Source organism: Chlorocebus sabaeus, chromosome 11 (assembly GCF_047675955.1).
Source record: "Chlorocebus sabaeus isolate Y175 chromosome 11, mChlSab1.0.hap1, whole genome shotgun sequence".
NCBI lineage: Eukaryota > Metazoa > Chordata > Mammalia > Primates > Cercopithecidae > Chlorocebus > Chlorocebus sabaeus.
Window position 1 is genome coordinate 45,755,491 of NC_132914.1, and position 23,955 is coordinate 45,779,445.

The window sequence follows — 23,955 nt, forward strand, 5'->3', positions numbered from 1 at the left end:
TCACTGATGGACATTTGGGTTGATTCCAAGTCTTTGCTATTGTGAATAGTGCCGCAATAAACATACATGTGCATGTGTCTTTATAGCAGCATGATTTATAATCCTTTGGGTATATACCCAGTAATGGGATGGCTGGGTCATATGGTATTTCTAGTTCTAGATCCTTGAGGAATCGCCATACTGTTTTCCACAATGGTTGAACCAGTTTACAGTCCCACCAACAGTGTAAAAGTGTTCCTATTTCTCCATATCCTCTCCAGCACCTGTTGTTTCCTGACTTTTTAATGATTGCCATTCTAACTGGTGTGAGATGGTATCTCATTGTGGTTTTGATTTGCATTTCTCTGATGGCCAGTGATGACGAGCATTTTTTCATGTATCTGTTGGCTGTATGCATGTCTTCTTTTGAGAACTGTCTGTTCATATCCTTTGCCCACTTTTTGATGGGGTTGTTTGTTTTTTTTCTCATAAATTTGTTTGAGTTCTTTGTAGGTTCTGGATATTAGCCCTTTGTCAGATGAGTAGATTGCAAAAATTTTCTCCCATTCTGTAGGTTGCCTGTTCACTCTGATGGTAGTTTCTTTTGCTGTGCAGAAGCTCTTTAGTTTAATTAGATTCCATTTGTCAATTTTGGCTTTTGTTGCCATTGCTTTTGGTGTTTTAGACATGAAGTCCTTCCCATGCCTATGTCCTGAATGGTATTACCTAGGTTTTCTTCTAGGGTTTTTATGGTTTTAGGTCTAACATTTAAGTCTCTAATCCATCTTGAATTAATTTTTGTATAAGGAGTAAGGAAAGGATCCAGTTTCAGCTTTCTACTTATGGCTAGTCAATTTTCCCAGCACCATTTATTAAATAGGGAATCCTTTTCCCATTTCTTGTTTTTGTCAGGTTTGTCAAAGATCAGATGGCTGTAGATGTATGGTATTGTTTCTGAGGGCTCTGTTCTGTTTCATTGGTCTATATCTCTGTTTTGGTACCAGTACCATGCTGTTTTGGTTACTGTAGCCTTGTAGTATAGTTTGAAGTCAGGTAGCATGATGCCGCCAGCTTTGTTCTTTTGACTTAAGAACAAAGCTGGAGGCATCACGCTACCGCATTGTCTTGGCAATGCGGGCTCTTTTTTAGTTCCATATGAACTTTAAAGCAGTTTTTTCCAATTCTGTGAAGAAAGTCATTGGTAGCTTGATGGGAATGGCATTGAATCTATAAATTACCTTGGGCAATATGGCCATTTTCACGATATTGATTCTCCCTATCCATGAGCATGGTATGTTCTTCCATTTGTTTGTGTCCTCTTTTTCTTAATTTGTGCTCATTTAGTTTCTCAGGAACTCCTGGGGATGATTGAGCCTTTGACAAAGATTTTCTGCTTGGCAAGACTTTAGTCAGGTTCCTGAACCTTCTCCTAGACCTATCCATGCACTTTCTTGTAAAATCCAGTTTTAGCAAAGAACCCTGCTAAGTCAGTTTATCAAGAACCCACCCCCCCATACTCAATATATGCTCATCCGCAATATCTGATCAAGTTTCTCTCCCTCCACCACCCGCCAGGGGATGCCTTATTACCCTGGTCTGTCTTCGGCAAGAATCCTGTTAGCTTGGTTTAGCCAGAATCCTCCTTTCCCCTGATGTTTCCTCTTAGTAATTTCTGACCCTGACCCTGCCATAAATTCCCACTTGCCCATGCTGTAATTGGAGTTGAACTCAATCTGTCTTCTCCACTGCAAAATCCCATTGGTGTGGTCCCTATACCTATCACGATGGTCCTGAATAAAGTCTTTCTTACAGTGATTTTTTTTTTGGGGGGCGGGGGGGAGTGGGGATGGTGTCTCACTCTGTCACCCAGGCTGGAGTGCAATGGCACTGCAGTCTCCTCCTCCTGTGTTCAAGCGATTCTCCTACCTCAGCCTCCCAAGTAGCTGGTACTACAGGCATGCGTCACCATGCCTGACTAATTTTTGTATTTTTAGTAGATGTGGGATTTCACCATGTTGGCCAGGCTGGTCTGAAACTGCTGACCTCAGGTGATCTGCCCACCTTAGCCTCCCAAAGTGCTGGGATTACAGGTGTGACCCACTGCACCCAGCCCCTTACAGTGATTTAGCAAGTATCATTGAATAATTTTTTAAAACACCCTGAACAGAAAAAGGGATCTAAAAGATTAAATGTCGGCCGGGCGCGGTGGCTCAAGCCTGTAATCCCAGCACTTTGGGAGGCCGAGACGGGCGGATCACGAGGTCAGGAGATCGAGACCATCCTGGCTAACATGGCAAAACCCCTTCTCTACTAAAAAATACAAAAAACTCGCTGGGCAAGGTGACAGGCGCCTGTAGTCCCAGCTACTCGGGAGGCTGAGGCAGGAGAATGGCGTAAACCCGGGAGGCAGAGCTTGCAGTGAGCCGAGATCCGGCCACTGCACCACTCCAGCCTATGCGACAGAGCGAGACTCCGTCTCAAAAAAAAAAAAAAAAAAAAAGATTAAATGTCTCGGGATAAGGCTGTGAGTAAATGAGTGACATTTCCTTGCCTTCACCTAATTAAGATAGACTTATTAGTGCAATAATTCATTAAGAATACTTTTTTTCTTTTTTTGAGATAGGGCCTTGCTTTGTTACCCAGGCTGGAGTACAGTGTGGTCTCATCACAGCTCACTGCAGCCTTGACCTCCTGGGCTCCAGTGGTCCTCCCACTACAGGTGCGCGCCACCATGTCCAGCCAAATTATTTATTCATTTATTTTTGTAGAGACAGAGTCTCACTATGTTGCCCCATAAACCAACATAGACTGTGTTGGTCTCAAACTCCTGGGCTCAAGCAACCTCCCACCTTCATCTACCAAAGTGCTGGGATTACAGGCTTGAACTATGGTGCCAAGCCCATTAAAAGCACTTTTAATGGTGACATAGGAGTTGGTGGTGGGTAAAGAGAGAAAGGAATGCATTGCCTCTCAAATTTCAGCCTGTGGTAAAAGTTTATCCATCGAACATTGACAAGTGTCAGACTTTTAGTCTCTTTTTCCTATGAGTTAATCTTTCCTAGATCTGGATGAGGCAGATAATGGGGCCTAAGAGAAAGCCTGTTTGCATCCACTATTTACTTCATTCATGTAGATTTTGTCTACAAATGCAAATCTCCCCACAAAGGACAGCTTTACAGAACCCTTCCTGTGTCCGCAGCCTCTGAATAGCTGTCTTAAAATATGCCAAAGTGTATTTTACAATAGCATATTTTAGTTTCCTACAGGAACTTTTCAGGCTTTTTCTTTCTAAATGTATTTTAATGTCTTAATTGAGATATAATCCAATATCATAAAACTCACCTATTTATGCAATTCTGGCTGGGCACAGTGGCTCTTTCTGGTAATCCCAGCACTTTGAGAGGCCAAGGCAGGCAGATCACTTGAGGTCAAGAGTTCTAGTCCAGCCTGGCCAATATGGTGAAACCCCATCTCTACTAAAAATATAAAAAGTAGCCAGGCATGGTGATGCACGCCTGTAATCCCAGCTACTTGGGAGGCTGAAGCAGGAGAATCATTTAAACCCAGGAGGCAGTGGTTGCAGTGAGCCAAGATTGCACCATTGCACTCCAGCCAGGGTGACTGAGCTAGACTCTATCTCAAAAATAAATAAATAAATAAATAAAGTGTACAATTCAATGGTTTTCACTATATTCATACAGTTTGCAACCACTGTAAGTTTAGCACATTTTCATCAACCCCAGAAGAAACCCTGTACCCATTAGCAGTCATTCCCCAATTTCCCTCAGTCCCAGGCAACTGCTATCTACTTTCTCTTTCTGCAGAGTTGCCTATTCTGGACATTTCGTATAAATGGAACCATATGATATGTGGTCTTTTGTGAATGGCTTCTTCTACGTAGCATAATGTTTTTATGTTTTATAAACCAAAAATAAAAGTCTAAGCTCCCTGACCATCTGAATAGACCCCTCCTCTCAGCCAAAGGCATTTCAAAGTTAACCTAAAAAACTAGTTCAGGTCATCAGGGGAAGGGGGAGCTGGACATGCCTCCTCCTTTCCTCCTTTTGGAATTATTGATAGAACAGACCCTTCAAGTCTGATAAGAAACATTTACAATTGGTCGTGCGTGATGGCTCATGCCTGTAATCCCAGCACTTTGGGAGGCCAAGGCAGGCAGATCACCTGAGATCAGGAGTTTGAAGCCAGCCTGACCAACATGGAGAAACCCCATCTCTACTAAAAATACAAAATTAGCCAGGCATGGTGGCGTATGCCTGTAATCCCAGCTATTCAGGAGGCTCAGTCAGGAGAATCACTTGAACCCGGGAGGCGGAGGTTGTGGTGAGCAGAGATGGCGCCATTGCACTCCAGCCTGGAAAACAAGAGCAAGATTCCTTCTCTAAAAAACAAAAACAAAAAGAAAAATTTACAATCTATTCTATCTGAAGTCTGATACATGGAGGCTTCGTCTGCATGGTAAAATTTTGGTTTCTACAACCCCTTATCTTAACCTAGACATTCCTTTCTATTGATAATAACTCTTTAAACAAATTGCCAATCAGAAAATCTACCTAGGACCTGGAAACCCCTGCTTCCAGTTGTCCCACCTTTCCAGACCAAACCAATGTACATTTTACATGTATTTTTGCATGCTGAGAGAATTAAGGAAAACAAATACATCTTACATGTATTAATGAATGACTTGTATCTCCCTAAAATGTATAAAATGAAGTTGTGGCCTGACCATCTTGGGCACATGTTCTCAGGATATCCTGAGGGCTGTATCACAGGCCATTGGTCACTCATATTTGGCTCAGAATAAATATCTTCAAATATTTTACAAATTTTGACACTTTTTGTCATAGGGATATGACACGTTTTATCCATTCTTCAGTTGATGGACTTTGGGTTCTTTCCACATTTTGCCAGCATTATGAATAATTTTGCTATGAACATTGGTATACAAGATTTTGTGTGAACACATGTTTTCATTTTTTCCTAGGTATATACCTAGGAGTGGAATTGGTAGTTAATGCGACAACTCTATGTTTAACATTTTGAGGAACTACCAAATGTCCACTGCAGCTGCACCACTTTACATTCCTACCAGCAATGCAGAAGGGTTCCAATGTATTCACATCCGCTCTAACACTTTCCTTTCTTTTTCCTTTCCTTTCCCTCCCTCCCTCCCTCCCTTCCTTCCTTCCCCTCTCTCTCTCTCCCTCACTCTCTCCTTTCTTCCTTTATTTCTTTGTGTCCCTCCCTCTCTTCCTCCCTCCTTCCTTCCTTCCTTCCTTCTTGCCTTCCTTCCTTCCCTCCCTCCCTTTCTCTCTCTCCCCCCCCCCCCTCCTTCCTTCTATCTTCCTTCCTTTCTTTTTTCTTTTTTGATAATAGCCACCCTAATGGGTATGAAGTAGTATTCTCACTTCAGTGAAGTAGTTCTGATTTGCATTCCCCTAATCGCTATTGATGTTGAGCATCTTTTCTTGTACTTATTAGCCATTATACATCATCTTTAGAGAACTGTCTATTCAAGCCTTTGCTCATTTTTTTATTTTTTATTTTCGAGACAGGGTCTCACTCTGTCGCCCAGGGTGGAGTGTGGTGGTGCAATCTTGGCTCACTGCAAGCTCTGCCTCCCAGGCTCAAGTCACTCTCATGCCTCAGCCTCCCAAGTAGCTGGCACTATAGGCATGCGCCACCACACCTGGCTAACTTTTTGTATTTTTGTAGAGATAGGTTTCACCATGTTGCCCAGTCTGGTCTTAAATTCCTGAGCTCAAACAATCCACCTGCCTTGGCCTCCCAAAGTGCTGGGATTACAGGGGTGAGCCACTGCACTCGACCAGTTTTCCCTATTTATCAACATCTTGCATTAGTGTGATACAGTTATGATAATTGATAACTCAATATTTATACATTATTATTAGCTAAGTTCCATAGTTTACATTAGGGTTTACTCTCTGGGTCGTGTAGTTCTATGAATTTGACAAATGCATAATGTCAGGACAAATGTATGTCATGTGTCTGTTATAGCATCATACCGAATCATTTTAGTGCCCCTAAAATCCCCTGTGCTCTACCTATTAATCTCTCCTCCTCTATCCCAAGCCCCAGGTAACAACTGATATTTTTATTGTCTCCATAGTTTTACCTTTTCAAGACTGTCATACAGTTGGAATCATACAGTATGCAGCCTTTTCACACTGGCCTGTTTCACTGTGTCTTTTCATGGCTTGATCATTTCTTTTTATTGTTGAAAAATATTGTATTGTATAGCTGTATCACAGTTTGTTTATTCACCTTTTGAGGGACATCTTGGTTGCTTCCAGCTTTTGGCAATTATGAATAAAGCTTTTATAAACATTCATGTGCAGGTTTTTTGTGTGGACATAATTTTCAGCTCATTCAGGTAAATACTTAGGAGTGCTATTGCTGGATCATGTGGTAAGACAATATTTAGCTTTGTAAAAAACTGTCAAACTGTATTCTACAGTGACTATACCATTGCGCATTCCCACCAATAATTAATGAGAGTTCTGGTGGCTCCACATTCTCATTAGCATTTGGATTTTTGAATTTTAATCATTTAATCATTCTAATAGGTGTGTAGTGGTGTCTCATTGTTTTAATTTGCAGTTCCCTAATGACATATGATGTTGATATCTTTTCATGGTTATTTGCCACCTGTATATATCTTCTTTGGTCAACTCTTTTGCCTATTTTAAAATTGAGTTGTTTTCTTTTTATTGTCAGTGAAAAGAGTCAAACTGTAAAACATTTGAAGAGATTTATTCTGAGCCAAATATGAGTGACCAATAGCTCACCCATGACACAGCCCTCAGGAGATCCTGAGAACATGTGTTCAAGGTGGTCGGGCCACAAGTTGGTTTTATAAATTTTAGGGAGATATAAGATATCAATGAATATATGTAAGATGTACATTCGTTCAGTCCAGAAAGGCATGATAACTGGAAGTGGGGAGTGGGGAGCGGGGCTTCCAGGTCATAGGTAGATTCAAAGATTTCCTGATTGGAAATTGGTGAAAAGAGTTAAGTTACTGTCCAAAGACTTAGAATCAATAGAAAGCAATGTCTGGGTTAAGATAAGGGGGTGTGAAGACCAAGGTTTTGTCAGGTAGAGAGAGCCTCCAGGTAGTAGGTTTCAGAGAATAGATTGTAAATGTTTTTTATCAGACTTAAAGAGTGTGTTCTATCAGTAATTCCAAAAGGGAGGAGCATATAATGAAGCATGTCTGGCTCCCCCTTTCCATCAAGGTCTGAACTAGTTTTTCAGATTAACTTTGGAATACCCTTGACTGAGAGGAGGAGTCTATTCAGATGGTTGAGGGGCTTAGAATTTTATTTTTGGTTTACATTCTTAATGAGTTGCAAATGAGTTCTTTCTTTATTCTGGATGCCAGCCCCTTATCAGAGAGATGATTTGCAAATATTTTCTCCCATTCTGTGGGTTGTCTTTCCACTTTCTTGATGGTATAATTTGGAGCACAAATGCTTTTATTTTGTGTAGTCAAATGGGGTTTTATCTCCTAGTCACTTGCATTTGTATTGTGTGTGCCAGAATGTGCAGGGGTAGAGATAAAAGTAAGCAAGAGGAAGAGGGCAGTGGTAAAAGCAAGAGGAGACCTGACTGTGGAGACAATGAAGCAAACGCATAGGTGGAGCAAGGGAAGGTGAGACTTGAGTAATGGATGCACCTCTTGCTCTGGGAGCATCTGACCCTTTTTCCAGGGTGGATCCTGTTTGCTGTGAAGCCTAATTTACATGCTTGCTTCACTGCCAGAATCCCGCCCCCATCCCTCCCTACAGCAGGCTTGAGAAGTGGCTGTCACAGCCACGCCCTTCCCTCTTGACACCTCCATTCCAAGTAGCTAGCTTTTCTGTACTTTCTCTGAGAAAGGTAATGTAAATGTAAAAGAAGTTTTTGAGGCTATTCTATAGAAGATGTCATAATTCAATGTTCCTCAAAGACAGGGACTGTATTTATTTTTAAAAAATATCTCAGCACCTAATGCAAAATCTAGCACACAGACTCCCAATAAATGTTTGCTTAAAGACGGATGGGGGCCACAGGGGCAGGTTTTATTATCAGTTGCTGAACATGTTGGACTGCAAGGTGTCTCAGGGAGTCTGGACTAGGAAAAAGTTCTGTGTTGAAAACAAGAGAAGCAACGAAATAATTTCCTATTCCCATTAAATAAAGATGCTGATGGCTCTCGAGATAGATATGAGGACCCGAGGGCTGTGGGGAGTGAAGAAACTAAGCCGCTGCCATATCTGAGCCGAATTCTTAAGGGGAGGAGGAAGAGGAGGAGAAAGGCAAGCAGGAGGAGGCGGAGCCTTCTTGTCAGCATCTGTTAGTGGAGGTTGGGAAGCCTCTCCTCCTTTCCCCCTCCTCCTTCCTCCTCCCTCCACCTGGCTCCTCCCAGTGTTCGTCCAGCACACCTCCCCCCTTTCCCAAGGACAATCTGCAAGAAAGCAGCGGCGGAGGAGAGCTAAGACTAAAAGGCAAGAGGGGCCGTTGAGTGAAGAGCAAGGGGGAGAGCTGGGAGTGAGGCGGGAAGGTATGGGCCGGGAGTAGGCGGTAGGGAGAACTGAAAGGAGCAGAAAGGAAAAGAAGAGGAGATACGGCATCCTAAGCCGAGCCGAGAGGGGGATGGGCAGGGCAGTCGTGAAGAATCCTAGCCCCTTGGCCAGCCCCCTCCGCTTTCAGGCTCAGCTGCATTCCCCGGGAATCAGGGATGGGTGGGTGGGGCTCGGACGGGTTGCCCTTGGCTGCCTGACCCTACACTGGCACTCAACCAATTCAAATCAGTGCGCCTATGATGCTGCTTGTCTGTTTCTCCCTGCCGCGTGCTTATATACACACGTGATTTTAGAGATATGTTTTAATATCTGTTTCTCTCTACGTGCGTGTCATTGTGGGTCTGTAAGGGATGCTTATACATGAGTCTGCATGAATTTCTGTGTCCTGTGCCTCTGTAACTGCCTTAGAGATTTCAGTAGAAGAATATGAGCTGGTTTTTACAGGTCAGCACTCTTAAACTCCTCTTGTTATGGCGAATTTTCTCCCTCACTGACGCTGCCAGGGGTAGAAGAGCTCTGTGTGGGATTCTACCCCCGTCATGAGCTCCAAGAGTGAATGAGAAAAAAAAACGGGAGGAAAGGGATCAGCGTACCCAGATGTCTTGTTCTTTTCTTTCCATCTTTTTTCCTTCCTGTTTGCCCTAGTCACTTAATCTTTCTTTTTTGAAAACGGCAGAAATTTGAACATGAACATTCCAGTTAAATAAGAGTGTCTCTAGTCACGCGTGTCTGTATGTTCCTTTCACTGTTTGCCACTATATGATTTCTGAAGTCCAAGTTAGGAGTGTGTTTTAAAGTAGAATATGGAGGTATATCTGTATCCAAGCCTATTTTACGTTTTTCATCATTTATATTTCATGTAGTTCATCAGTTCATTGTTTTCAACAAGTATTTATTGGGGTCCTGTAATGTGCATAGACTTTGCGAGTCTTTAGTGGGCTGTGGGAGAGTTTTTAAAAATGATCATGATCTCTGCCCTGGAGGAGTTCTCAGTCTACTTAGGGAAAATGACTTTAGTAGCCATCCAGTCCAGTGGTTGGCAAACTTCATCTGTAAAAGGCCAGATAGTAAATATTTTAGACTGCCGGCTCATGAGTCTCTGTCACAATATCCATCCTACTGTTGTAGCACAAAAACATCCATGACAGTACGTGAATGAATGAAGGTGGTACACACACTGGAATTTGAACTTAACATTTTTCACATGTCATGAAGTACTTTTTGCAACCACTAAAAAATATAAAAACCTTTCACAGCTTACTGCCATACAAAAACATGAGAAGGGCTGGATGTGGCCTACAGACTGTTGTACGCTGACCCTGATCTAGTCCAACCCTCTTTTCAGTGCATAAGAAACAAGTAAAATGCCACATAAAGCAGGCCTAGCGTGGCGGTTCATGCCTGTTATCCCAGCACTTTGGGAGGCGAGGTGGGCGGATCACCTGAAGTCAGGAGTTCCAGACCAGCTTGGCCAACATGGTGAAAACCGTCTCAATAAAAAATACAAAAATTAGCCAGGTGTGGTGGTATATGCCTGTAATCCCAGCTACTCGGGAGGCTAAGGTAGGAGAATCACTTGAACCTGGGAGGCGGTGATCCAGTTTAGACAACATGTGATTAGAGGAAGTCCAAAAGAAGGCTTCCTTGACCTGTGGTAATCAGTGGTTTAATAAGGGTACAACTATCACTGGCCTTAAATGATGGAATGGGGTATGAATCTGTGGAAAGGGCCAGGGTAGCCATCAGGACAAGGGATGCAGTATGCCCAGGCACAAAAGTGGGAACAGCAAAGTAATGTTCAGGTGACAATGGAGCAGAGGATCTGTAGGACCAAAAGTTGAAGCTGCATGCAAGGGCTAGATTGTAGAAGCTTCGAATGCCAGCCCAACAAGTTGAGACCTTATCTGTCATTACTGATTATATGTAGTACGTTCATTAATCTCCATCTCTTAACACAATGCATGTTTGTGAATGTATGTCTTCACATATGTCTCATTGCATTCTTTTATTATTTGTGTGGATTTGTGTGTTTATGTGACCTATGTTTCTATAGGCAGCTACCTTGAGTTCTCTAAATGCAGGGTAGAAGCAAGCACAAGCTGCCCTTAAAACTTGGGTTCCTGTGAATGAATACACATCTCTACTGAAGCCTAGGGACCTATGACCTTCCTATAAAGGTTTATTTTGTGTGTCTAATAGAGTGAAGAAAGGAACACAAGCACAGTGAGACCAGCTATTGTAGTAAGCAATTCAGGTGGAAAATGGCAATGAGGATAGAAAGGAGGGGATGTATAAAGGAAGATAATAAGAAGGGAGAATAATAGGATTTAGTTACTGTTTTGAATCTGAGAGGAAGGGAGGAGATAAATTAAAAATAACAGGTTTTAGCCTGGAAAACTGGGAGAGTGATAATTCCACTGGCATTTTATGGATACAAAAGTATGTCCTCTTATGTGTTCCTTTGAGAGAGGTGATCCCTAAAGAACAAAATATGAAGGTGTTCCCATGTCATATGTACACATCTGTGTATATATGGCAGTGACTTTGTATTAATCTTCTCATTTCATAGCAGGTAGTAATGTGAGGGGCAAGACCCAAAGACCAAGGATCAAGAGATGCTCAGGAGGCTGACAGCCTGAGAGGGAAGAGCCATAGAAAGTCCCTGACCACTCTTGAGACTGACACCATTAATTTGCCTAACTCTGGTGTGCCTTTATAACCTCAGACTATAGTTTCAACTCCATATCACCTAACCCCATTCCAATAGCACAATTCCATAACACCCAACCCTAATCTTAATTATAATCCAACCTACCCTTTTCTACTTTGCTGATTGTCATCAGTGCCCTAAACCTCATCTGATTCCAGCTCTCTGCAATAACCTATGCCTTCATTGAAAAGGGAGGTATCCTTGAGGCTAACTCAACTTTTTTCCACCCTTTCTCATTTCTATTCAGTCAACTTCTCTTTTCCCTGACCTTAGTTTATTCCCCACATAGGTTCCAATTGGGGTGGGAGGGATCAGAGCGGGATTAGTTAGAACCTTAGTAGTCTTGGGCTTGATTACATGACATTTCAGCTTGTCAGTCTACAAGGGTGTGGCTCTCCTCTGGAAGAAGCCCAAAGCTCTCAGGCTGCAAAGCCCAGACTTGGTATAGTGGGAGAGCCTGACTGAGGTGGCTCTAGCCAGTCTAACTGCCGTTTCTTGAGCTAGTGGCATCTTGATTCCTGCTGTGCCTTAACTGACCATTGTCTTAAATTCTAGAGTGGATCATGACCCATGAAGAGCACCATGCAGCCAAAACCCTGGGGATTGGCAAAGCCATCGCCGTCTTAACCTCTGGCGGAGATGCCCAAGGTAAGGAGGAGGGGACGAAAAACACGACTGGTGGGGCTTTTGGAATTTACTGACTCCGTTGGCATTTACAATAGAATTATTCTTCTGTAGGTTCACTGGAATTTTGGGCTTTCCTAAAAATTTCTGTGAGGCCTAAGTCCTCAAGTGCATTTGAATTTTATTTGCCTTGCTTTTATTTACCCACATCTTCATAAAACTTCTTTCAAAGTTTCTTTGAAGACTGGGGACTCTTTTGGTCCTTGGAAACCTGAAAGAGTGGTGTTTTCTCAAGCAGCATTGGAAAGAAACTAAAGAGAGAAAGTTATTGAGAAGGCAGTAAGTGGATTAACTCATGTATTTGGTCATGGGGGGGATGGGAGGAGACCCAGAATTAGTATTTGGTGGGTCCCAACGAGGTCTTCAGGTATTAACTCTGATGTCTGGAGAGTTCTTGCACTGACCAGGGTCAGTCAGGCACTCAATTTTCTCTGGCCTTTCCTCCTCTTCCATTTCATTACCCCTTGAAAAAATAGGAACAGCAGCAGTTAATCAATACAGATCCACTATGAGGTGGAGGGGCAGAAAATGAGCCAGCAAAAACCTTTTTCTAGATTGAATTTAAGAAACCTGGGAGTCATGAAAATTAGGTGTATAGGAAACACGGAGTGCGAGAGAGAGAATGTGTGATTTTGTTTTAAAAAAACTTTTTCTCATTTGATCTTCTGATATATTCTGATACATTGAAAAGAGGAAGAATTTCTTTGAAAGGATACAGGACATGGAGACAATTATGGAAAAAAGAGAGAAGGAAAGCAATTTCAGCTAGGCTCCCCTCCTCAGCACCACTGTCCCTAGGCTCTTTTAGACTTTGTGCTAAGGACCACTTTGTATATGAGCCCTGTCTTGTATATTGTGAAGAAGTTGAATTCCTTTAGGAATTTATAGTTTAATGAGGAAACTAGAATTCTTACATAAGGCACATAAATAAAAACAAGCAAGTGTGCATTAACCAAGTGGAATCTACTTATATAATGAAATGATAGCCCCTGATTGAATTAATCAGGGAAAACTTCATGGAGAAGGTAGATTTCAAGACACTGAACTCTTTATTTAAGTAAGATGCTTAGAACAGTAGCAGGCACATCATAAATACTCAATACAGGTATCATTAATTAATTAAAAATGAATTGGTATCTGCTGTGTCAGTCAGGATGCTGGTCACTAGGGATACATCAGTGAAAAAGTCTGACACAATCTTTGTTCTTATGATACTTATTAGTATATTAGTAAAGCTAGACTTTTTAAACTAATATTTGTTATAATTGTGATATAGGTTATGAATCAGAAAGTGCTAGAATGAAGAAACTGAGGAAGGAGGGTATGGAGGTCTGAGTTTAGGAATAGTGACCAGATTAGGAATACAGAGTCCTAGTTGAGTTTGCAGAAACCACAGACCTGGCTTTTATTGCATCTCTCTTCTCTGCTGGCAGAGTACCATGCCAATACTGAATTCTTTAACATGCACTTGAGCATTGATCCTGAAACCTTGGTAGAATGGTCTGTGGACCCAGATTGTCAGATTAGGGGAAGAGAGAAGAAAGCCTGCTAAACAATCCAAGTGAGATACACAGAGTTATAAAATGAAGAAGATATTTTTAGAGAGGGAAAGGGGGGAAAAAAGGTCAGCCTAGGATTTAACTTGGGTCTAAGAGCAGCAGAGCCCTTCCACCTTCTGATCCTGAGCTGTGAGGCCCTCTGAATCTAGTGATGGCCATAACTCACTGCTATAAGAGAAAGACCCTCTTTTATGGAGGCAGGGACTATAGATAAGCTAATTTCTGAAGGACCCAGCTGATAGGCATAGTGTATCCAGGGAAATATCCCACCTGCAAATCCCCATAACGTCACAGCAGCATATCACTAGGGATTGAGAGTGATAGAAACTGAAATTCTATGGAGGCAAGGAGGCAAAACAGAAAACTCAAAATAGAGCTGAGAGGTCCCAGCTGAAGGAGAAGCTCAAATTCAGAAGTGACCTGCCCAGAGCTGAGTTTGATGGACTCTAGTTCTCCCAGGGAGAAAACATAGAAATGTTTTTGGTTTTTTTCCCCTGAGGGTTTGTGGGCCACATGGGAAAGTGAGATTGAGCTGTCTAAAATCCATAGAGGTCACAGCTTTGTCATTCCCCGAACTCAGCAAAGCTAATCATCTCTTGAGGTAGAAAAATGGCCAGGAATCGGATATCCTGAGCTCAAAAACGAAGAACTCTGGGATGCTGGGCTGATGCTGTACCAAATCCTAATTCCCTTTCCAGCCTAGAAATGGCTTCAGCCACCAAAACTATGCTACCTTTAGGAGCCATAAACATTGTCATAAACATTGGCATATTCTAACCCTGGAAAGGACCTCAGTCAGTCATCTGCTCTGGCCCTCTGTCTCCAAATAGCCAGCCATTACAAATGTATGTTTATCCTTTTTGTTTTTTTTTTTTAAGAGATGGGACGGGATCAGCTGGGTGCGGTGGCTCACACCTGTAATCCCAGGACTTTGGGAGGCCGAGGCAGGCAGATCACCTGAGGTCGGGAGTTCGAGACTAGCCTGACCAACATGGAGAAACCCTGTCTCTACTAAAAATACAAAATTAGCTGGACGTGGTGGCACATGCCTGTAATCCCAGCCACTTGGGAGACTGAGGCAGGAGAATCGCTTGAACCCAGGAGGCAGAGGTTGCGGTGAGTCAAGGTCACACCATTACACTACAGCCTGGGCAACAAGAGTGAAACTCTGTCTCAAAAAAAAAAAAAAAAAGAGAAATGGGAAGGGATCTTTTTATGTTGCCCAGGCTGGACTTGAACTCCTGGCTCAAGCAATCCTCTTGCCTCAGCCTCTCAAGTAGCTGAGACCACAGACCATGTGCCACCGCACCTGGCCTTTTCTATTTTTAAAGGTTCGCGCGAACAGAGATTCCTTTACCTCTCTGGTTTGCTATTCTAGGGTTTATAATTTTTACTTATGATATCCATTAGAAAGTGCAGTTCGTCTCTAACAAATGTTTATTCCTCATATATTTTTAAAAATCTTATGAAAGTTAGAAAGAAATTATTTAGTGTCATCTTTCAAAAAAGTCATGCTCAAGTCATTTATTAGATTTTTTTCTGTCTAGTCTCATAGAGACCCATCACCCACAGTTCTTCTTTCTAAAACCTCTTCCCAATATGCCGTAATTGGAGACTCCAAACTACGTGCTTATGATGTTCTCCAGAGCCCCTCCTGACTATACCCAGAATACCTATTGGATGGTGCCTGTAATCTTATCCTTCGTCTTGCTTCTAATAAGTCAGACAGCTGCCATAGAGGTTTATTTAGGGCAACATGGAACAGCCAAGGAGACTCTGGCCAGGACTGGCTTGGGGCCAGACTAGGCTGGTCAGATTGGCTGGGAGAGCTCAAAGAATTACTGGGGCTCCTTAGTATAAACTATTTGTGTACCCCAAAGTTTGTGATTTTTAGGGAACTAGGGGTTTGAGGCGCAGGTACCAGGTGCACAAAGAACATCCTAAAATTTGGTTTCTAGGAAGACACTCAGATATTCAATTTGGAGACAGGATGAATGACTTCTGGAAGTTGGTGGGGTTGAGGTAAGAAGAAGGCAGAGGGAGAAGATAATTTCCTTATTGTGAGATTTTTCTTATGCCCAACTGATTTGGATAGTCCCTGTCCACCGTCTGTTGTTTGCTTTTGTACTGAAAACCTTTGAGTCATTTGTCTGTCTTAACTCTGGGTATACCAACAGGATTGCATTAAGTTAGAGTTTTTGCAGGAACATTTACTCAGCTTGGGAGCAAGAAACAATGTTCCAACCTATACATTTCAGAACAGTTTTTTCCCTTATTTCCTAAAATTACAAGTTCATACTCCAGAACTCCAGGTATCCAGAAGAGAATCCCATAGGCCCTGTGACAGGCTGGAAAACAAACTTTAGTTTCATATCTATTCTGATCTTATTGAGCTGACTTTATTCGTCTTTCCTAAAGCATTGATGACTTTGTGTTGACTTTTGACCTTGTTCCTTTCACACACGTGGGCTATTTCTCAAGCTACTGAAAGGCCCCTCTCTTCACAGATTTTTTGGTTTTGATGCCTTCCACTTAAGGGTGTAAACTTAGGCTTCTAGACTTCATGGGGCTTTGCCTTAGTGATGTATAAGTGAGCTTTGACATCAGTGCTCACCAGTGACTTCTTGTTGACAAGTCCAACCTTTCAGGCCTTACCTTAGGCTAGTTATCAGAAGCATTTGGCACTGTTTCCACTTCTTGAAACTGTCCCCTTTTGACTTCTGAGACATCGCTAAGTCCTGGTTCTTTTGTATTTCCTGCTGCCCCTTATTAGTTTTCATCATGGAACCTCCCTTCCCCTTCCTGTTCCTTCAATGTTGGTTTTCCTCAGGGTTCCATTCCTTGCCTTTTTCTCTTATAATTCTACATATTCTCTTGAGATAGTCTCTTCTGTGTTCACATGGATGCTCCATAAGGACTTCAAACTCAACATATCCAAATATGAATGTATCACCCCCACCCCAACCTGCCCAAACCAAAACCTGCCTCTGCTGAGTTAATGGTACCACACTTTTACCCTTTGTCTAAATCAATCACGGGACATTTTCTCCCTCTCTGACCCTTAAAATGTAATCACATTGCCAACTGGATATAAGTCCTATTGCTTCTGTTTCCTAGATGTCTTCTATCCAGTATTTGTTTTGTCGCAAATGCTACTGTTCCAGTCCAGGTCTTCCACATTTCTTATCTAGGATGCCAGGTAGCCTCCTAACGCTAGAAATCCCTCTCTCAAGCTGTCTTTCACGCTGCTGCCAGGGTTATCCTTCTGAGATGCAGATCTCATCATGTCCGTCTGCTCGCTAAATTCTTCAGGGATTCTTCGTTGTCTGCAACTTTTGTTTTTGGAGGGGGTCACAGACCCCTTTAAGAATCAAATGAAAGCTGTGGACCGTCTCTCAAAAGAAATGTCCGTGCCCGCAGAACTTTTCATACAGTTTTGTGGGGTTCCTGGATTCTCCGAAACCCATCACCCATGGATCTCCAATTAAACCCTGGCCTGTAGAATACAACTCAAACTTCTCATGGCACATAGGTGCCTGCCCACCTGTAGAGCTTCATCTCTCACCACTTCCTAGTTTATATTCTTTATAATACCAAATTACGTAAGGTTGTTTTTTGACCCTCACCTTTATTTGTGCTATTCCCTCTGCCAAGAACACTCTGCCTCAAATTCTCCACCTGACAGAAAAATTTTAGAGGAAATTGTCCTTTAGGTCCCATGACAAATGTTGTGTTTTCTGTATAACCTTCTCTGACTTCCTTCTGGCAGGCTTAGATACTCTTTGTCCCTCTTTCCACTGTACTTTGTATCTCTCTCCCTCTGTCTGTCTTTTTTGAGAGATGGGGTCTCACCATGTTGCCCAGACTAGACTTAACTCCTGGGCTTAAGTGATCCTCCTGCCTCAGCCTCCCAAGTAGCTGGGACTATAGGCATGCACCATTGTGCTTGGCTCATGTCTTTTATAGGGACCAATAGACCATATTGTAGTTCTCCACATGTCTTGAGGACCATTACCAAGTCCTTTATCTTGGTATTCCCAGATTCTGTGTTGGTCATTGCTGTACCCCCAGTGCCTAGCACAGTGCCTGGAACATGATAGGTGTTCAGTTAATATTTGTTAAGTGAACAAATGAACCTTCAATTTGGAGCTAATAGCCATGTAATACCAACCTGCAAAAAAAGAAACATTTTGATCTTTTTTATTCCATCCGATTCCTGATAGCTTTGGATTATTCAAAAGTTTGTGATGGTTTTTAGTTTGGTGCTGCAGGTTTTCCTGATTACTAGCTCTCTTGGTGCTTGCTGGTATATTACATTTCTCCAGGCAGGGTTAAGGACAACATGAACAGATTTTAGACTGAAACAAAAATATGTAGTAGAATATCTAAGAGAGGGTAGCTAAAATGATTCACAAGAAGTTGACCCATCATGGCTATAAGATTCCCTGTGCATCACCATGTGCTCCTCCTCACATTACATGGTAGGAAAGGAATGTCTCCCGTCTGTCACCAATAAGGCCATGCTTAGCACAGGATCAGTGCATTGTTCCTAATATGAAACACACATATGGGACACCTGCTGTGTGTTGTGTGTTGGGAAGGGCTGGTTTTTTCACAGTGCTCCTGGAAGAGAGTTCTTTTCACTGAAAAGCTACTAGGAGAGGGATAATACCCATCTGTGAAAAAGGGAAAAGGATTGCCTCTGTATTTTAGTCCTAAGCTTTTGTTTTGTTTTGTTTGAATTTTATTAATTTTTTTTACAGATGGAGTCTTGCTATGTTGCCCAGGCTGGTCTCGAACTCCTAGGCTCAAGCAATCTTCCCAGCTGACCTCCCAAGTACTGGGATTACAGGCATGAGTTACCGTGCCCAGTCCTAGTCCTAAGTTTTTCTTCCAGTAGAAGCAGAGAGAGAATGATTTACAGCATACTTTTCGAGTTCCCCATAAACATCTTATATACAGGGCCACAGGAAGAGACTAACAAATATTCGTTGACTAATTGAGGAAATGCCAGGAGAAGGCAGTGAGAGAATAGAGTCCCCACCAATTCTTCCTGCACACTTGGTCACAGCCTCTTCTGGCAATGTGGGAACTAGTGAATCACAACTGTGTGGCACACATTGGAACATAGACCAACTCAAGTGACACAAAAAAGGGGTATATTTGTGTGTGTGTGTGTGTGTGTGTGTGTGTGTAGATTGAGAGAATCAGCTGTCCAGTAACAGATATACTTGTGAACTTGTGAATAGACTGTGACTTGCCAGGTTACTGAACCATATAGAGTCATGTCCTTGTTCTTAAATGCCTACTAAAAGCTGACGTCTCGATATAGTGCAGAAAGCAAGGAAAAACCTAGTACAGCCATTGAGATTAGTAGGACAAACCTTTGAGTCTGATAGTGTTAACTTAGGCATTTGAGAACTTGAATTCTAATCTGAACTTTCTAAAAGTACTAGCTTTGTGCCCCTTGACCTTTTTGAGTTTCAGTTTCCAAATCTTTAAAATGGAGACAATTCCAGGATTGTGGACAGGATTAAATGAGATGATGTTTGACAAGCTCTTGGCAGTGTCTAGCCCACAATACATATTCAGGAAAATGCTTTATTCTAGTTGTTATTATTTCCCAGATGGTCCTATCAAGGAAAGGTCTTGGGAAAGGCAGGATTTTTGGGGGGCTTGAGGAGCAATGAATGCAGATTATCTGAAGCTCCGGTAACATTGACTGCAGTAACTGGGAATGGGGATGTCAGAAGACTTTGATGAGAGGATTATTCTAGATTCAGAGAAAAGACTAAATAAAGTACTGATTCATTTTTTTTAGCCAAATGTAATATATGTGGATTCCAGGGCACCTTTTCTTAGGAGCAACCCCTCCATGACTTCTTTTGTCCCTCCTTTCAGGTATGAATGCTGCTGTCAGGGCTGTGGTTCGAGTTGGTATTTTCACCGGTGCCCGTGTCTTCTTTGTCCATGAGGTTAGTTCTGTACTTTGTTCTTCATCATTCTTTCTCTGCCCTCTTCTAAATCTACCTTCTATCCCCTTCCCACGTTCTGTGTCCTTACCTCCCAGTTAGTTACATTGCTATGTTTGATTTTCCTTGGCTGCCTATCTTCATGAGTCACTCTTTCCTACTCTTGACTTCAATAGGGATGGTGGGACCTGGGCATCTACAAACTGGGTCTTCATGTTGCCTGTTCAATTTAAAGGAAAAAGTAACTCTCAGTTCTCCTTTCATCTCCCTCAAAACAGAGAAAGAAATGGAAATGGGTAGTATTTACAGCAAATTTAGTATATCCAGGGGAAGAGCCCTAGGAGGGAAGAGCCTTGCTGTATTTCTGTAGTTTGCATAACTTCCGGGTTCTCACTCTTCTTTTGCACCCTTCTCCCAGTACTCTCTCATGCTTTACCCACTCTTCTTTTTATAAGGTCCACCCGCTTTCTTCTATCAGATTGTATAGTCTCTTAGAGCAAGTCACATTTCTTTCCTTCCCTCCCACCAACTTCCCCTTCTCCTTTTCTCCATGGTTATCAAGACCATCTGTTATCATTGGTCCCCTGTGAAGCAGGTTGGAGGAGATAGGGTGAGCCAAAAATAAGAATTAAGATTATTCGGAAGGATATCCACATCCCAATATTTAAAGAATGGGAGAAACTAGAAGAGAGTATTGCAAAAGTTGACGTCTCTTTCTTTGGACTATGTTAAATATAGTCTCACGAGCATCCAGGACTCACTAGTGGGAGGAGGTGGCTTGACTCTCAGAGAACCTCTTCCCAGGGATCCTGTCTTAATCCTGGGAATTTAGGGAGAAGCCTATCAAGGGCTTAACAGTTATAATATGTCCCACAGGGTTATCAAGGCCTGGTGGATGGTGGAGATAACATCAAGGAAGCCACCTGGGAGAGCGTTTCAATGATGCTTCAGCTGGTATGTTGTTCCAGAGAACTCCCTGTCCCATATTTGCTCTGTCCTTGTTTCATCCCACTCTGGTTTGGGCTCATGGTCTCCCAAATTCCCTGTCATGTGGTTTCATGGGAAGGAATTCAGTGACAAGAGAGGGACCCTATTTGCCCTTTACTCTTAGCATTTGAAAATATCACCCTGGTTTCCTGGGGCAGGGAGAGCGTGGAGGAGTGATCACAGGATGCTTTGCTCTTTATGGAAAGGTCATAAACAAGACTATGGGGACTGACACATAAGCAGGTCTTACTCTAGGGTCACGGGGAAGGTCTGGCCCTGAAAATAACCTTACCAGAGGACTGGAGCCAGAGCCAGAAGTGGAGCTGAAATTTGCCAGTCCTCATGTGATGGAGATGAGGTGACCTGAAACCAGACCACTTAAAGGACGAAGGAACTGAGACAGACTTTTGGAGTCTCAAAAAAATCCTAAGAGTATCCTGAGGATTTCCACAGTCCTTTATGCTACTTGCTGTATGTTGTGTTAGGCTTCTCATGTGTATCCACTGTGGGCTAGCCCACAGCGAGTGAGAGAAATACAATCATTTGCTGGTTTACTGAAAATTTGTAAATTACATTTGTATCCCCCTTTTTTCAGCTCAGTTCCCTAAAAATCCATGGGCAAAAATTTAATATGCAGTATCTAGTGAAGGCTCTACCTAGGTGCTAGGTAATGGTGCCTGCCATAAAGTGGTCTGAGAATGAACCAGAATTCTCCACCAGTATCCCAAAGTCATGGCTGCACAGGAGTGCATAAGATATGAAAACCTAATCAGGGATAGAAAGCCTTAATTTCCCGGGGACTTACAGATACCTCTCTTGGGGTATCTGTAAGGCTTTCTTTACCCAGAGCTATTTTTCCTGTGAATACCTGGATATTGCGGCTTCTGCTACTGGCACCATGGATTGCAAGGAGCTGAGGGGAAAGGATTGGCAGTACCTGGGTACAGTTAGAAATCTCAGTGTAGAGAGAGGAAAAATACTACAAAACACATTGGGATGAACTCCTAATAATAATTTAATGTCAGGCCATTAGGGAGAATTTCTAAAGACTGAAGTCACTGCTTCTAAGATGTGAAAGTTGGAGATTATTTGAGAAGCCAACAGATACGTGTGTATTCACTTTTTCTCTTTAGGATAGTCATAGATGACAAAGCCTTCAATGAAATGGGTTCTTAGCAGTCTTCTAAGATGTATAGCAAAATATGAGAATGACCCTATGATGCCTCAGCCAGCATCATTTCCCTTTACTTTGGAAAGGACAGATCACTCTTAAGGATGTCAAGGAACTTTCTAGGGACTCACACAGTTATGTTAGGCCATCACAGCGTTGGAATAGGGGATATCTCAGCATGTTGAGCCCTGTCTCTGGAGAGCTGACTTCTACCTGTTCCAAAGGGAGGCACGGTGATTGGAAGTGCCCGGTGCAAGGACTTTCGGGAACGAGAAGGACGACTCCGAGCTGCCTACAACCTGGTGAAGCGTGGGATCACCAATCTCTGTGTCATTGGGGGTGATGGCAGCCTCACTGGGGCTGACACCTTCCGTTCTGAGTGGAGTGACTTGTTGGGTGACCTCCAGAAAGCAGGTAAGAGATTTTTCACAACAGTATTGCTTATTTGTGTCGGTATGTGCACGCGTGTACACACACACATCACCCCTGCCCCTCTTTTACCTCCCATTGGAGAAAAATGTTACCCAGACACAAATAGGCAGCCTTTGCCCCCCTTTTCTGGTATTGTCTACAATTCCTTTTGGCTAGAGTTTCTTCTCTCTCTAGATATCTCCTCTTTAGGCATGCCAGGTACCTCACCCAGTGGCTCCTGGTTTGCTTCTCATTGTCAGGTAAGATCACAGATGAGGAGGCTACGAAGTCCAGCTACCTGAACATTGTGGGCCTGGTTGGGTCAATTGACAATGACTTCTGTGGCACCGATATGACCATTGGCACTGACTCTGCCCTCCACCGGATCATAGAAATTGTAGATGCCATCACTACCACTGCCCAGAGGTAAGGGGACTTGGGAGGTAGGCAGTGTAAGAAGATGGCAGCTAGGACAGGCTAAAGGGCTAGAGGCTGCTGAAGACTGAAGTATTTGAGCTATGGTGACTATAATGACCAGTTTTCTGGGGCTAGAACACTATTTTTAACTAAAAATTATCTAGAGCACTGAAATTGCACTGCTCCCTTAATGATATATGATTTGCCTTTTGCCACTGTCTGACCCACTGTCCAAATATGCAGCTCTGAGGTCTTTCATATCTTTGGGCTAAATGATTATTCTTCAGACTGGGCAAATCTAGGGAGCCCAGACATGAGCTACACTTTCCAACCATATCATAGAAAGTATAAGTGCTGCTATGACCACCATAGCTCAGAGATAAGAGGACCTGGAGGGAGGCAATGTAGGATGGGAGGATAGAAGGGTAATCGCTTACCCCAGGGTAATCCTAGAGGATTCCAGTTAGTCCAGTCCTCCCTTCACTTCTTATCCTTTTCTCTCCTTTCCTTCCCTGACCCGGTTCCTCTCTGGAACAGAACCTCTCTGGAACAGATACCTTTTACTGCTGTGTTTTCTCAGGCCTGGGAAGGATACCTTGTGGCTAAAGTATTTCCCCTAGGTCTTCCTGATCTCAGGAAGTCTGCTAGAAGGCCTGGCAGCATACATGTATCTCCCAGAGAGGGTAACTGGCCTAGATATGGGTGGTGGCTTGATCTTGGCCATACGGTCTCTTGGACTGTGTCCTATGTCTATCTCTTGCAGCCACCAGAGGACATTTGTGTTAGAAGTGATGGGCCGCCACTGTGGGTAAGATCCTCATTCTGACCCATTTATTCCGTGGACCTAGCAATACCCCTTTCCTTTTCCCCAGGTAGTCCAGTGAGGTCTTTCAGTAGCAGCAGATCTGGAGGTGCACATGCTCCTTGTGGTGTGGTTCCCTTTCCTGCCTCCATCCCCCTCCATTACATCCCCACACATGCATGTGTGTACATGCTCAGGCACATGCTTGGTGTAAAGAGTGGGCAGTGCTCTGAGGCTGGAAGCCACTGTGGCAGGTGAACATAAGTGGAAGGTGTCCGTTAGAGAGAGAATCTCATTGAGGGGCCCTGGTGCTCTTACACTTGCCCCAAGAATAAAATGGAGGCTCTCCAGACCTTTTACCAACTATGAGAACTAGGAGAACTTGTTGGGTATGGATGAGGCTATTTGTAGAATACAGCTTCTAGCAGGATGCTTCTGGCTCTCATCTCAGATACCTGGCCCTTGTCACCTCTCTGTCCTGTGGGGCCGACTGGGTTTTTATTCCTGAATGTCCACCAGATGACGACTGGGAGGAGCACCTTTGTCGCCGACTCAGCGAGGTACTGGCACTTTATTTTGCCCTTAAGAAATCCCTCACCCTGTTCCACTGATGATCTGTTTCCTACCCATCAGCTTCATTCCATTGATCATTTTACC

The 23,955-nt window shown here is 43.0% G+C and overlaps 1 protein-coding gene across 3 annotated transcripts in view; it reads left to right on the plus strand.

Annotated features, from left to right (window-relative positions):
- PFKM (phosphofructokinase, muscle) overlaps window positions 1-23,955 on the plus strand; it is a 45,877-nt gene that overhangs the window by 11,099 nt on the left and 10,823 nt on the right. Inside the window, exons 1-8 of one of the 3 annotated variants that reach the window (XM_008003032.3) lie at window positions 8,406-8,507; window positions 11,851-11,943; window positions 19,440-19,513; window positions 20,387-20,464; window positions 21,893-22,082; window positions 22,340-22,505; window positions 23,260-23,304; window positions 23,750-23,858. In XM_008003032.3, the coding sequence (XP_008001223.1) occupies window positions 11,859-11,943; window positions 19,440-19,513; window positions 20,387-20,464; window positions 21,893-22,082; window positions 22,340-22,505; window positions 23,260-23,304; window positions 23,750-23,858 (747 nt within the window). In that variant the 5' untranslated portion in view covers window positions 8,406-8,507; window positions 11,851-11,858. Of the gene's footprint in view, window positions 1-8,405; window positions 8,508-8,544; window positions 8,564-11,850; window positions 11,944-19,439; window positions 19,514-20,386; window positions 20,465-21,892; window positions 22,083-22,339; window positions 22,506-23,259; window positions 23,305-23,749; window positions 23,859-23,955 lie in introns of those variants that run through there. The other 2 variants (XM_037997202.2, XM_037997201.2) reach the window with 2 other exon arrangements.